The following is a 15,402-nucleotide window of genomic DNA, read 5'->3' as shown; positions in this document are numbered from 1 at the left end:
CAACTCAATAAATCTACTAAAAGTCACTGAACTGTACACTTATAATAAATGAATTTCCTGGCATGTAAATTATACCTGAAAAAAATGGTTAAGAAAGAAAAAAGTGACTGGATTAGAAGTTCAACTATAGGATAGAGGTACCTTTTAGTTTCAAATAGCCGGGGATCATATAAGAAATTTCCTCTAATTCAAAAACTTGTCAAGTTGTCACTAGACTGGTTAAAAAGGACTTGTTTTACATGAGGTACAAAATATTTAGTGACACAAAAAGAATTAAAAAAAAAATAAAAGGGACCAACCTCCTTTGGGAATGAATCCTCTGTCAGATTCCAATTGTCAGGGTGAAGAATGTGCTACCGCAAGGGGGTACCATCCCACCACCTCTCCCCTCCCGACCTGGGTCAAGTGCTAACTGCTAGGCTGGCACTGTATAGCCTATACTCAATCTACCTCTAAAAATTAAGGGGAAAAGGTAGAGTTTGTAAAAAGAAACACAAATGACTACTCAAAGTGCTATGTTTCATAATAACAGTAAGAAATATACTCGGGCCAATAATGCAAGTAGTCAGGAAACTTCTTTATAGGGGCATACAAGATCTCTGTCACATATTTGTCTGTTTTTACAACTTTTTAAAAATATATAAACCATTCTTAGCTTGGGGCTGTACAAAAACAACAGGTTACCTATCCCTCACTTAGAGTGTTAATGTTTCATTAAGATGATGAGCAACAGATGAGGAATTCTACCCCCATTTCCTGTCAAGGGTAAAAATGTATCTCTGGTTTTAAAATATTCACTACAAAAGCATCAGTAGAGACAGTCTGAAGAAAGTGTGGGTAAGTGAATCTGCTCCAGGCTTCTCCAGAAGGATGGGCAGTGGCATGGGCTGAGGACCTCAGGAGCTCTCAGCCAGATAAAAGGACAGACTGCAAAGGCAGACCTTTTTATTTTTTTTTAACGTTTATTTTTGAGACAGAGAGAGACAGAGCATGAATGGGGGAGGGGCAGAGAGAGAGGGAGACACAGAATCGGGAGCAGGCTCCAGGCTCTGAGCTATCAGCCCAGAGCCCGACGCGAGGCTCGAACTCGCGGACCGCAAGATCGTGACCTGAGCTGAAGTCGGACACTTAACCGACTGAGCCACCCAGGTGCCCCAAGGCAGACCTTTTTAAAAAAGAGGTACATCTCATGAAGAGCCCTTTTCCTATCACAAGACTTCACCAGCCAAAATGGGTAGTCTGTGAGATTTAAGACCAGGACCCTTGACTTCACTTTCATGCTTTCACACTGGCACCTATGGAACTAAGTCATGTGAAACAATAAAATTATAATTAAATTAAATTAAATTAAATTTTAAATTTAATTAAATTAAATTTAATTTTTAAATTTAATTTAATTAAATTTAGCCATTGTACAAATATCTTTTTTTTTTTTTTTAAGACACTTTTGCTTATTTTGGTCTAGGGTCTTTGAAACACACCACCAACACTTGCCAAAAATTTGTACTACAAGGGTCCAAGGTTATCCTAACAGCCACAAGATTGTAATAAAAACAGAATAAATACTTAAAATTATATAACTTTGGTTCCACAGCTCACACTTCCTCATGCAAAAGAAAATAGCAGTCAACTGCCATAGATGAAGCAATTCATATGAACACTGAGAATGAGAAAAAAAAAAAAGAGCAGCGCCTGCCATCAGGAAGCTGGCCAGACCTCACAGTCAAACCATACTGCTCTCCTAGTGGACATAAACCATCTCAGAGGACACCAACCTCAGACAAGTCCCTCTGAGACCATGATAAAGTGAGACAAAGCAAGGCTGCTTCAGAATCTTATCTAAGTACAGACAAAAACAAGGTAACTGGGAAACCCACAAAATACCAAACAGCCATTCTCTTGGCTGAAATGCATGACTGCTACTTCTTTAACCAATTCCAGCTTTATCCTCACTCTAGTCTGCCCTTCCCCTATAGGTAAGATTTACTGAGACACCTAATCATAAAATTACCCCCACTTTCTAACAGCATCCAATCTTTCTTTTTTTAATGTTTATTTTTGAGAGAGAGAGAGAGAGAGAGAGAGAGAGAGAGAGAGAATGGGGGAAGGGCAGAGAGAGGGAGACACAGAATCTGAAGCAGGCTTCAGGCTCTGAGTTATCACTACAGAGCCCAATTCGGGACTCAAACTCACGAACCATGAGATCATGACCTGAGCTGAAGTCAGACATTTAACTGACTGAGCCACCTAGGTGACCCTAACAACATCCAATCTATAGCAAACTCCTGTTTCCTTAGACCATCCCCCAAATCACCCAACTGAAGCCCAAATCCTACAAAAGTTTCTTTCTAACACTCTCTATTAATACTGTGACACCTCCCAGCTCCCCATGGTGTGATTTCTCTCTCACTTAAACAAGTAGTAAACCCAACTTGTTCAACTTCGGGTGTGTTGCCACTTCGGTTGGAGGGATTGAGAGCATGTAAATACCGAGTTCTCTCCACTCTCCTACCACACTCCAACAACTCCCTCTAGGAGATCCACAGTGCACACCGGTATAGAGAATCATATTAGAGGACCAGGAAGACTAAATTGCTGGTTGTCTCTCAGACCCGCTTAGTATACCAAACAGCAAACACCACAACAGATAAGGTCTCTCAAAAGTATTGCAAAATAGGGGTACCTGGCTGGCTCATTTGGTAGAACATGTGACTCTCAATCTCAAGAGTCATGAGTTCAAGCCTGACATTAGGCATGGAGCCTACTTTTAAAAAATTAGTTAACTAAAAAAAAAAAAAAAAGTACTGCAAAACAGAAAATGCAGAAGAACCAAAACAATCATGAAGAATCCATAGGGGTGCCTGGGTAGCTCAGTCTGTTAAGCATCCGACTCCTGATTTTGACTCAGGTTATGATGCCACAGTTCAGGGATCAAGCCCCACATTGGGCTCTGCTTGGAATTCTTTCTCTCCATCTCTCTCTGTCCCTCCACCAGGGGCACTCTTGCTCTCTCTCTCCAAATAAATAAACTTTTTAAAAATAAATAAATAAATAAATAAATCCATAAAAGTTAGCAATTTCTTCAATTAAAATTAGTTTACATCTTTTACACTACATGTTCAAAAAAATACTTTGATGAGAAATAGAGTTGACAGAAAAAAAGTCATCTGAATAAAAAAATTTAGCTATTTTTTTTAAATAGAAAGGTTATAACTCCCATATGTCCATTTACTTACTGAAAGGACAAAGTAGACCCTATTTCTGTAACAAAACAGAAGCACAGGCAAAGCTAATATTTGGCATTCACAAATTTTAGCTCCAGAAAGAGTTTTCACTTTTCAAGGTAAGTGATAATACATTTTGCATTAAATATTAACAAGTCCACTATATACATAATCCTTTCAATTTCCCAAATCATAGATTCTATATTCTCAAAGTAACTAGAAGATTTCAAGCATCCAACATCCCCCTGAGTTCAGGGGAAGTAAAATTCTATTTATCAACAACTATACTGTCCTCAATGTGTTTCACAAGAGAAGCAGTACCTTGGCATACTCTAGGATCCCTGGAGCGCCACTGTAAAGCAGCCCATTATGAGGTCAAGGGCACCACATAGCCCAACTGGTAAACATGTGCAGAGTAGTGTTGGCCTTTCCAGATGTAGCAGCCATGAGGATGAGACACTGGGCATGCACTCCCTCATGTATGTAGCAGTATGCATGATGTCACAAAAAGCCCAGGTGCTCATGGGCCTCTCATTAAATAAGGTATGCAAAACAGCCTTGGCTAAAACTTTTGTAATTAAGTTTAGTATTATCGATAATTAAGTTTAGTATTATCGATGACACTTGGCTGTAAATTTATTGACAGCCGTCTGATATGTAAGGTAACAAATCAGGTAAAGTGAGGTAAAATTCCTTTCTGAAAATACTATCAGGCTTACCTTTCAAAGCTATCACCTTAGAGGCTGGATTCATGATGGCACTTTCTGCAGAGATGGGCCGTCTGATTGGTGCCATTGGATCACTCATGTCAACAATCACTACCTGTGCCTGCTCACCAACCTTTTCTCGGACACATATAAACTTATCAGATTCCATGGTCAGTGTGCTGAATCCAATGTTGGCTGGATTAATTCCCAGGTTTTGGAGCTAAAGAGAAAAAGAAAACATTTGATTAAAATTAAGTTTTTCCTCTCTGAAACACAGTATATCTAGTCCATTATTTAGCAAAGTCTAATAGAAGGAAGAAAAGTAAAACAAGAGTTTAGAAAAAACTTGGGGGCACCTGGGTGGCTCAGTCTGCTGAGTGTCCAATTCTTGGTTTCCGCTCAGGTCATGATCTCATGGTTCATGAGTTTGAGCTCTGTGTTAGGTTCTGCGCTGACACCACAGAGTCTGCTTGGGATTTTCTCTCTCCCTCTCTTTCTCTGCCCCTCCCTTGTGCTCACTCTCTCTCTCTCTCAAAATAAATAAACTTTTTAAGGAAAAGGAGTTTAGAAAAAACTTGTCATTAAATAACTGAGGCAAACATTGACTTGTATTTCTATACCTTTAATAGGTACAGGCAATGCATCAACAGGAGGCTGTGAGTCAAATCTCAAGGGGCTTATAATCATACAGACTGATGAAAACACACAAGAATAAGGATAATGCCAGGAAGAGGGAAGGATGCCTTGAGCAATACAGACAGGTAGACATCAGCTGGGAGGGGGTGGAGGAGCCCACAAAGAATAACTCACAGATAAACCCACAGTTGAGGAGAGCCTCAGCAAGAAGGTGGTCTTGGAGAGGTGAAGGCAGGGGAAAAGAGGGGAAAGGAAGAAGACAAAAACCAGTTTCTCCAAAAGCAAACAGTAACAAAGATCTAGCCAAGAGTTTTTCTTTTCCTTAAAGCAACCCCACATATCATATTTGATTTAATTTCTCAGTCAGTTTAAATATTTCTTGGCATGTCCAAGGAAAAGTCAACAGGTCTGGTACATCTTTGGAGGTAGATGGATTGCTTGACCTTGTGTAAAACTTAAATCAGGCACCTTTCTTCAAAGGTCACTTTATACATAGTGCTTGGTTTAAATAAGAACCAAGTTTATTAATGAGATAAACTTCAATGAAAAACCCTGGGAAAACACACACTCAAGAGAACCATGCTTATATCTATAAAATTCCCCTGCCCCAATTTACCTTACAAGGCACCTTTGTTTCTAAACATTTTTCTGCTCAACCCAAACCTTACTGCTATTGACTAGACTCTTAGTTACCCTGTGTGATCTTGTATAAAAGTTTATGCTAGCAACAAAGATTGGGAACCACTTGTTAAAAATAATGATCAGTCTTTAGAAGAAGCACAAATAAGGCTATTCATACTGCCAGTATAATTCTTTATTCTACATTTTATTCCCCAATGAACTCCTTAAAAGCAAGGATTATATCTTATTTGTCTCTTGTGGTACAGATTCTAGCACATATTTAATATTCCAGCTGCTGAGCAGGCTGCAGGACAACAGGTCACCTTATCTGACCTTTCTGCTAACCCAGGAGGGAAGTATGCTATGCACAACTTACACTAGTACAACACAAGACTTTTAGGTTAAGAAATCTTCCCAAAGCCACACTGCTGATTAATGATGGAGACAGGTGTGAATAAAGCTTGTATTCTAAACCACAATACTGTCTTGTTTGAAATTCACATTTTATTTTCACACATCTGAAGCAGGAGCTTAATGTAGTAAATGCAGTAGTATAGTGAATCAAAGTTGAGACTTTCTCACAGCAAGTAATTTTCATACATTAATTTCATGAGTACTGAACGCATGCTACCTGCTAATCACTAACTCTGAAAACAGTAAGATATATAAGATATAGTCACACCATCCAGAGCCCACAGACCATGGAGACTAACAATTATCAGTAGGTTGAACTATATGAAGTTGCTGATAGGGAGACAATGAAAAGTTCCTTTGGGGGCAGAGAGAGGGAGAGAAACAACAGGGTGAAAGAATGTTCCCAGGAGACCTACCTAGTCTTCCTTTTTTTTTTTTTTTAATTAAATAAGCATTATACTATATAAGCATATAGTAACATTTGGAGAGCCCCCTAACACTCAAGCACCCAACACCCAACACTGTTAAATCTTTACATTTCAAAAAAAAAAAAAAAAATCTTTACATTTCAGAGCCATACACTTAAGTGGGCCTACATTTTCTAAATTTTCACTTTATTCTTAGTTTGGGGATGTTGGGTTAATATGGCAACATTCTGATTTCAACTCCAAATATCATCAAGAATTTGTACCCAATCTCTTGAGTACAGTAAGTTCTTAAATATTAATGATTATGTCCAGTTCCTTACACAAAAGCATATACACACATTCACGGTACTTGGAAAAGGTAAAAGTACCTCACAAAGGAAGACGCTGTTTTAACAGCTGAGAACAGTGTACCCAAAAATAAGTCAGAGGCTATTAGAACTAGAAGGAAGAAGGTGGTTCTCAACCAGGGGCAGTATCCTGCAGTCTCTGGAAACAATCAGGGGCAATCTGAATTGTACAATGACTAGAGAACACTACTAGTATTTAGTGGGCTGGGGCCAGGCATGCCAAACACAGGACAATCCCACAAAAAAGAACTTTTACATATAAAATAGCAAATACCACTGAGTTTTACTCTATATGCAGAAACAGAGTCCCAGAGAAGTGGTGTGCCCAAAGTCATGTTTTCTCATTAGTTAATAGCTACAACTAAGGACTCCTGATTCCTAGAATAATTATTCTGAAAGGCAACACAGCTACACATTTAAAACAACGTATATACAAGTTAAGCAAAAGTACACAAGATATTATTTAATAATCTTTTTCAGTTCTTAAGACCTGCAATTAAATGAATCCAAATTCAAATCTGACACTGGGGAAAACATAAAAAGAAATTACTCATCCGACAACTCTGTGGTTTCTATATTTAAGGGGCTTAGGGACAACAGTATGACTGGGAAGGCTGCAGCTGTGTTTATACAGGGCTGTTGGTGAAAACACCAACTGACCATACCAAAGAGCCAGAATGTTCAGTTGCAATAATATCCCAGGTTTTCATGTCTCTTGTCTCTGAAGATGCTAGTCCTTTCTCCTTCTGTATATGTTTCCTCAGGCTCATTCACTGCCTTATCACAGTGCCCATCAGGTGGACATTCAATAATTAATTAGTAAAGAAGTTACTAGTTTTAGGCAGTCAAGAAAATAATTTAATTTTTAAAAATAGATTTTGTATGTCAAACTTACCACAAGCTTTCTCTTAGCTTAAAGAGGGAGCCTTGTAAATGAGGACCTATGAAGAATGAGGACCTATGAAGAATGAGGACACAGAGGTCTTTTCTAGAACTATCCTAAAATTCTAAGACTAGATTAGTTCAGAACAGTTTAAAAACTACATCTGTGTAGTGCTTTACAGAACCTCTCTCAAATTACACCAATGTAGGTTTTCTGTATTTTAAAACCAACACATAAGACCCTATATTTATACGTGTTAAATGTCAACTAGTTGGATGCCTGCCTGTCAAGATCTCCTTGAATACTAATTTTGTCACTGAACTTTGCTAGCCCAGCTCTGCGGCATCCTTCTTCAGCCAGCCAAGAGTTATGGTAATCTCTCCCTGGCATGGAGGCCACCAGCAGGCCTTAAGCAAGAGAAGCAAAAGAAGAAAATATGGAATAGACTGAAAGCAACAGATTCACGAAGAAAGCAATGAAATACTTACAGGATGGGGGGCGGGGGGCGGGGGACAGGGTGTCAACAACTACTGCCCCAGAAGAATATCAGTAAGCAATACTGTCAAATATATGCTGCAATCTTTATATAATCTTAAAAGAAAGATCTTCAAATTCTGTTAAGTTACAAAAGTAAAAGGAGGGAATTTCATAGCAGGATTGAAAGAGATATGGTTTCCTTAATAGTGGTTTCTTCTGGGAAAAGGGACCCAAAGTTTGAACAGAAAGGTTTAATTTTCATTTATACTATTCTTCCTATGTGTATGTATTACTTTAAAACTTGTTCCAAGCAGACTTTGCCCCAGCTACAGAATGTTTAAGAAACTGGTGGAGAGGGACCTTGACTAAGATCTTAGTACATAGTAACTCTTTTAATCCAATAAACTCAAAAAGTACTGAGAATCTTGTGCAGTTCAAGGATTCTGAACATTTAAATATGTTCTATGATCATAATTTATTCTTCCAAAGAGGACTTGCCCAAATTGATTTTATTCATTCATTCATATATAAAATACATATATGTGTGTGTGTGTGTGTGTGTGTGTGTGTGTATACACATACACATACATACATACAGGGAGAGAGAGAGAGAGAGAGAGACAGCACACGAGCAGGGAGAGGGGCAGAGGAAAACAGACTCTTAAGCAGGCTCTACGCTCAGCATGGAGCTCAACGCAGGGCTTGATCCCATGTCCCTGGGATCATGACCTGAGCTAAAAGCAAGAGTCAGACACCCAACTGACTGAGCCACCCAGGCACCCCTTGCCCAAATTCGTTTAATATTTGCTCACTTACCATACCACTGTTGTGGACAATCTCACAAAGGCTGACCCTTCCACACACCCTGGGTGACCACTTTGTAAATAAGAAAGTCAGAAGGTAAATGATTGGCCTAGTATCTACTTCCAATACAAGGATCATCAGTCTACCAACAGGCAAAATTTAACAGCTTACACAAGACCTTAAAAACATTTATATGGGTGCACAACAATTTCAGTACACAAGGAGCCTGCTGTTTGTCTTAGTGTACCAAAAACCGTTTCACAAAATGGCAACCTAAACCAAACATGTAGTAGGCTGTGAGTACACTGTCACCTTTCAGAGTGACTCCCCAGGGGTCTCTCCAGCAGACGCAGGTGCTCATGAATTGTTTTCAGTTCAAGCTCAATCTACTCTTTAGAGTGCTGCCTTTCCTACTCACATGTAAAAGGCTTCAAACAACAAACTCTTTAATTATGAATGACTAAAGATTGATTCAATCCAGCTGCGTGTGAGACTCATCTGGAAAGAAAGGCCAAAGTCCTCACTTCTCAGAGATTCTGATTTAGTGTTTAATGTAGGCACCTACAGAGATGGGCTGGGAAGCACTGATTAAGACTAGTGACCACCTTGCTCCTATAAGTAAATTATATGTAAAATAGACCACCTCGGCAGACTCTGTATGTTTTTTGTTTGTTTGTTTTTTTATTTTTATTTAGACTCTGTATCGTTAAGAACATCACCTCAGAGATATGCTACATAATTGAAACCTTGAGGGAACATGTTTATATGTTCTCTGTTTATTGAGCTGTGCCACATTTCAAAACTCTTACAGCCATTCCTCTTCTGAATCAAGGTGTCGTTAGTTCCTAGTCCTGTCTCTATTTTCAGCACAAACAGCAACAACCTTCAAACTTAGATATCTGAATATAAAAAAAGTTCAAACAGTACAGGGGCGGCTGGGTGGCTCAGTCAGTTGAGCAGCCCACTTCAGCTTAGGTCATGATCTCACCGTTTGTGGGTTCGAGCCCTGCATCGGGCTCTGTGCTGACAGCTCAGAGCCTGGAGCCTGCTTCAGATTCTATGTCTCCCTCTCTCTCTGCTCCTCCCTTGTTTGTGCTCTGTCTCTCTCTCTCTCTCTCTCTCTCAAAAATAAATAAACATAAAAAAAAAGTTCAAACAGTACATATAATACAAGAAAAATATTTCTGCAGAACTAGTCATCCTCTCAAAACCAGGGTGACAGGATAAATAAAGCTAAATAAATTGCTGCAATCTTAAGCTGAAGTGGAAGGAATGCTTTATTACAATGCATTAGATATAAAAGTACAGCTTCTGCTTTGGGCACACTCCTGAAAAATTGACTGTAGAATAAAAGTTCCTATACACTGATTTCTACTTTCCCACTGACCATTAGAAAACTATTGTTTTTCCTCTGGGGAAAATCTGGCCCAAGAATTTTCTTTAACTATAGTTTTACAAACAAAACACAAAAATAATTCTTTTATGAGGGACACCTAAGTACCTCAGTCAGTTAAGTGTCCGACTCTTGATTTTGGCTCAGTTCATGATCTCGCAGTTTGTGAGATGGAGCCCCATGTCAGGCTCTATGCTGACAGCATGGAACCTGCATGGGATTTTCTCTTTCCCTCACTCACTGCCCCACTTCCACTATCTCTCTCTCAAAAATAAATAAACTTAAAAAAAAAAAAGAAAAGGATTTCCAGGGGCTCCTGGGTAGCTCAGTCAGTTAAGCATCTGACTTCGGCTCAGGTCACGACTCACAGTTTGTGGGTTTGAGCTCCACGTTGGGCTCTGTGCTGACACCTCAGAGCCTGGAGCCTGCTTCAGATTCTGTGTCTTCCCCTCTCTCTGTTCCTCCTCTGCTTGCTCTCGCTCTCTCTCTCTCTCTCAGAAATAAACGTTAAAAAAATTTTTTTAAAGAATTTTCATATGAAACAAACCAAAATTAAAAACAGGAAAAAACCCAATTAGATTCACAAATATTAAGTGATGTGATAGACAGAAACCATATTACTTAATGGGGCAGAAACAAAACGTCAGTGTGACAGGCAGGAGTACTCTCCACAAAGTAGACTTACAGTAAATTGTCACAGGTGAGCTATACGGAGTGTCTAGAAAGGCCTACCAACTTTGTCATTAGACAATCTACATTTTAACTAATCAGTCATCAGCTATACAAACATTTTAGTATGAAATTGACTTCATTCCTTCAAAGATTTCAGGGCCTATTATGTACCAGGCAGTGACAATACAACTGCAGATAGAAGGAGATCCTGAGCCTGCAGTCCAGTAAGGAAAGTGACCACTTATACACCATACAGTTACCTCCATCATGAAGGAAGCCCCAAAGCCATGGGGGCGCACAGGAAGGGCTCCTAATTCTGACAAATCAGGGACAGCTTTCTATCATTCAAGCAGATAGATACCAGAGGGCTAAGTAGGACTTGGCTGGGTAATGTCTGAGGGGACGAATGTTCTGGAAAGAGGCAACAGCATGTGCAAAAGCCCACAGGTAAGAATACTGGGCTCCAGAGAAGGCCCTGGAGGACAAGATGGGGGAGCAGCAAGAGAGCTGAGCAGGTGCTGGATTAGGCAGGGCTTTACAGGACATTTGGGAGTCTGGCATTTTCATCCTGGAAGAAGGAAGCGTTCATTGATGAACTTTAAGCAGATGTTTAACCTTTGCGATCTCTTTGCCTGTGTGCTAGAAAACAGAGGGCAAGACTTGAGGTAGGTGACCAGAGACAAAGTTAGTGCAGTCATCTAGGTGAGGAATGTTGGCATAGTCCGGGGTCATATCAGTTATGATGAGAACGGCAGAATGATGCCCAAAATAAATAGAAAGAAGAACCAAAAGGTTAGGAAGAAGTCATGGCTGTCTCCTAGGTTCATGGCTGGACACTGGAGAAGATACATGTTTGGTGAGAAAGAAAAACCCTATTTTGGAACATGTTATGTTTGAAGAACCTACGGATCATGCAATGGCCTTATCTAACAGAGAGCTGTCATAATGCCAATAACTGACAAGAACAGAACATTTTATTATGTACTGACACTGTCCCACACCTTATTTTATCACATTTATTAACTCAAAACCTCACAATAACTCTATCAGGTAAAAACTATACCTTTTATCTCTATATTACAATTACAGAGATGGAGGCACAAAATGTTTACAAAATTTCCCTAATTCACTTGACCAGTAAGGGCCTGAGTCCAGATTCAAACCCTTACATTTGGCCTCAGTCTGTGCTTTTCACCAAAGGCTGCTATTGTCTCTCCCACATGCATCTCTGAGGCTCAGCAAAAAATATGCAGCCTGCATGGAAACACTGAGCATATGGGAATACATACAAATCACCCAGTAGAGCATACAGAATGAAAAGATAAAGGGGCTCAAGAAAGACCCCAGGCATATGCCTAAGAAGAGCCCACAAAGGAAACTGGGGTGTGGGCACAGAGGTAGGAGAAACCTTTGGGACACTGTGGTATAACCAAAAGCAATACAGAAAGGGACATGAGGAGGCAGTAAAGCACAGTGTCAAATGCATCAGATGTCTGTGATGCTGGGGTTGGAGTTTATTATTTTTTTGTAGCAGGGATTGGCAAACTACAGACTGTTTTTGCATGGCCCAACTAAAAATGGGTTTTGCATTTTTTAGATGGTTTAAAAAAAAAGGAGGAAGGGGGTGCCTGGGTGGCTCAGTCAGTTAAGCGTCTAACTTTGGCTTGGGTCATGATCTCACAGTTCATGGGTTCGAGCCCTGCATCGGGCTCTGGGCTGGCAGTGCACAGCCTGCTTGGGATTCTCTCTCCTTCCCTCTATTTCTGCTCTTCCCCAACTCATGCTTTCTCTCTCTCTCAAATAAATAAATTAAAAAAAAATGTTTCTCATTTTTAAAAAAAGGGAAAAATATGTGACAAGAGACAATATGTGGCCCTCAAAGGCCTAACATACCTACTATCTGGTCCTTTACAAAAAAGTTTGCATGACGACTTGTGACCTTGGCAAGAACAGGTGCAGGGGAACAGTGGAGGCAAAAATCAGACTGCAGGTTACTGAGGAATATAAGGGAAGTGATGGAAGGATAAAGTAATTCTTCCATGATGTCTAGCTGTGAGGTAAGAGCGTCAAGGAGATAGGAGAGAGGGAGAAGTTTGTTTGCCGTAAAGATGGAGGCAATACCAGGGAAGAAGCCACCACAAGGGAATGGATGAAAACATAGGAAAGAGAAGATGCTACTGAGCAAGGCCCTCCTAAAAGGGGAAGGATGTAGGATCTAGAACACAGAAAAGAGGAGGAACCCCACTTTTGAGATAAAAGGAAGGCAGAAAAGAGTGACTGCAGACAAGTTTGTAAGGCTGCAGGCATGAAGGTGAGGAATATCTCAGTTTATGGCTTTTGTTTCTCCAATCATTTGCTGCCAGCAAGGGGGAGTAACAGGATCAGGGATTTAAGGAACAAGCGGAAATTTTGAAATGTCTGCAGCTACAGAGTGTACAGTCTAGAAAAACAAGGAATGCAGAGCAACCTCAACACCCGGTTAATGCTGGAGACCACAAACCACATTTACATGACCTGTATGCTGCAAGCCACAACTATTTTCCAGATAACAAAATGTATCGCTTCAAGAAATGAACTTCGACAGGAATTTAAATGCCTTGCAGCTTACTTGCCTTTCGAAGAGAACATATTTATGTGGCTAAAGCACAGGCTTTGGAATCAGAGATCAGGGTTAGAACCCAAACTGTCACTTATTAGTTGTGTAATTTTACTTGAATTACTTAACCTCTCTGTGCCTCAGTTATGAGAAAGATTAAATGAGATTTATAAAATACATTAGTATAGTGATTTACAAAAGAAATGGCTCAATAAATGATCATATTATTATATCGTTATAATGAGCAGCAATGATAGTATTTTGATATTTCACATTACTGTCAGGAGATGGGTATTCAGGAGACTTCTACCTCCACACATCTGCAGCTATATCACTAACCAAGTGACCACAGCAGGATACTCTGGTTATCAAGTTTCCAATCTGCATAATAAGAGGATCTGACTGTCACTATCAGGGCCTTTCCCATTTGGATAGAGTTAGAAGTGCTCTGTGCTGTGAAAACATGACCTTCCAATCCACCCCATTCCTTGGAATATCACTGTGTAGTACAAAGACCTGAGTCTGAATCCCTCTCTTGTTTCCTGAATGACTGGACCACTTATTTGACATCTTTGTGCCTTGATTTCCTCACCTAGAAAATAAAATAAATCATATGGGTCTTATGGGATTGTGATGATTTAACAAAAAGCATAGAGACAATGGAAACTATTCATCTAGCCCCCACCTCCTCATCTATAAAATGAGAATCATATCAGCCTTCACAGGTGTGACATGTACGTGTGATGTGAGTGAAATGTACACTGTGCCAGTACAGAACCCTTGGTCAAACACAGGCAGCCAATCTTTATTTTCGTGAGGCACAACTCTATTAGGAGAACTTAAGATACAACAAACTGGGACCTCATTAAAAAGCTAAACTTGGGGAGGGGGTATCGCATTAAAAGGTGTTATGAAAACACACCATGCTCCCTTTTCCTCTTTGGTCACACGATTTGATCATCCTTCCCCACGAGACCACCCCAGTGGCTGGGGTAGTCAACAGACGCAAACTCAGGTGTAAGGGTCGAGAGATGCAAAAACGGGGAAATTAGGCTCAGACACAGATTTTAGTGGTACAAAGCTTGCGACTAGAATCCGTGTGCACCGCTCGTCAGTCTGGTTAAAGCTCCCATAGGCACTGAAAGGGGACATTTCGGCAGATCTTCGGTTCCCATCACCCGGCGCTCTCAGCCTGCATGCCATCGAGGTCGGAGCCGCCCAGGAAGGACTATCGTCGCTACCGGATAACGGGTTTCTGCGACCAGCACACCTGGCGGGGCCGCACGTGCGGGCCACCGCGCCCTCCCACTGCACCGGCCGGCGCGCCTCGACACCGACCAGCACTCCCGCCCCACCACCCCCCCACGCCAGCCGGCCCGAGTCTGTGCGCTGCGTCGCCTCCACCCGAGTAGGGGTCGAGGGCCAGGGGCTGGAGGTCTGGGCAGCCGGCCAGTCAGAGGCTCCTGCCGGGTCCCTGGAGAGGTGGGGTGGCCGGGGGCGCGGCTGACAGAGGGAGCGCTCGACCCGCAATGGAGTCTGCCCGGCCTCGGTGTCAAGAGCCCGGGCCTCACCTGGAAGTGCTCCTGGAAGCGGATGGGGAGGATCTGCGCCATGGCGGGCGCGGTGCCGAAGCGGCAGCGGAGACAGAAGCGATGGTGGCGGTGGCTGCGGTGGCGGCAGCTCCCCTCACGCTCTGAGACGAGCGGCAGCGGCAGCTGCCGCGCAGGCGCATTACCCCGGCCCGCGTCCGGCACGCGTGCCCCACCGCATAGCCCCTGCGCGGAATCACTCCGCCCGCCGCCTGAGGGTCCGCGAAAAGTAGTTCCGCGCGTAGCCGCACTTCCGGAACCCGGCAGTAAGACCGGGTCTGCTCTTCCCTGGGGTGGTGGTTACGGCTGGTGTGCGCGGGAGAGTGGAGGGGTAGTAAACTAACGCCTGGCAGATGGCCTGGGCAGGTGTGCGCGGGAAAGTGGAGGGGTTCCGGGCTAACCCCTGGCTAGTGCCCAGGAGGGTGTGCGCGGGAAGATCGACTAAGTCTCTGGCTGCAGCAAGCCACTGCTCAGGGCAGGTGTGCACGGACGGGGACTAGGCGTGGGATGCCCTCAGCAAATTTCCTGTGGGATAGGGTTTTCAAACAGGTAAACCAAGACTCGGGACTGCCCTTGCCTAGAGCCTACCATATGTAGGGGGTGGCGGGCAA

The 15,402-nt window shown here is 41.9% G+C and overlaps 1 protein-coding gene across 3 annotated transcripts in view; it reads right to left on the bottom strand.

Moving 5' to 3' along the window:
- Nucleotides 1-15,059, bottom strand: part of CLTCL1 (clathrin heavy chain like 1) — a 102,992-nt gene extending 87,933 nt beyond the window's left edge. For 2 of the 3 annotated variants that reach the window (XM_060612990.3, XM_060612992.3), the window contains exons 1-2: nt 14,774-15,059; nt 3,944-4,151 (exon numbers count right to left, since the gene is read on the bottom strand). In XM_060612990.3, the coding sequence (XP_060468973.2) occupies nt 3,944-4,151; nt 14,774-14,815 (250 nt within the window). In that variant the 5' untranslated portion in view covers nt 14,816-15,059. Of the gene's footprint in view, nt 1-3,545; nt 3,661-3,943; nt 4,152-14,773 lie in introns of those variants that run through there. The other variant, XM_078435518.2, reaches the window with a different exon arrangement.
- Nucleotides 15,060-15,402: the final 343 nt, after the last annotated feature.

The sequence above is a fragment of the Panthera onca genome, chromosome D3 (genome assembly GCF_046562875.1).
Source record: "Panthera onca isolate mPanOnc1 chromosome D3, mPanOnc1 haplotype 2, whole genome shotgun sequence".
NCBI classification, from domain to species: Eukaryota; Metazoa; Chordata; class Mammalia; order Carnivora; family Felidae; genus Panthera; species Panthera onca.
The sequence above is the reverse complement of the archived record's forward strand: the minus strand, read 5'-3'. Positions and strand labels throughout refer to the sequence as shown.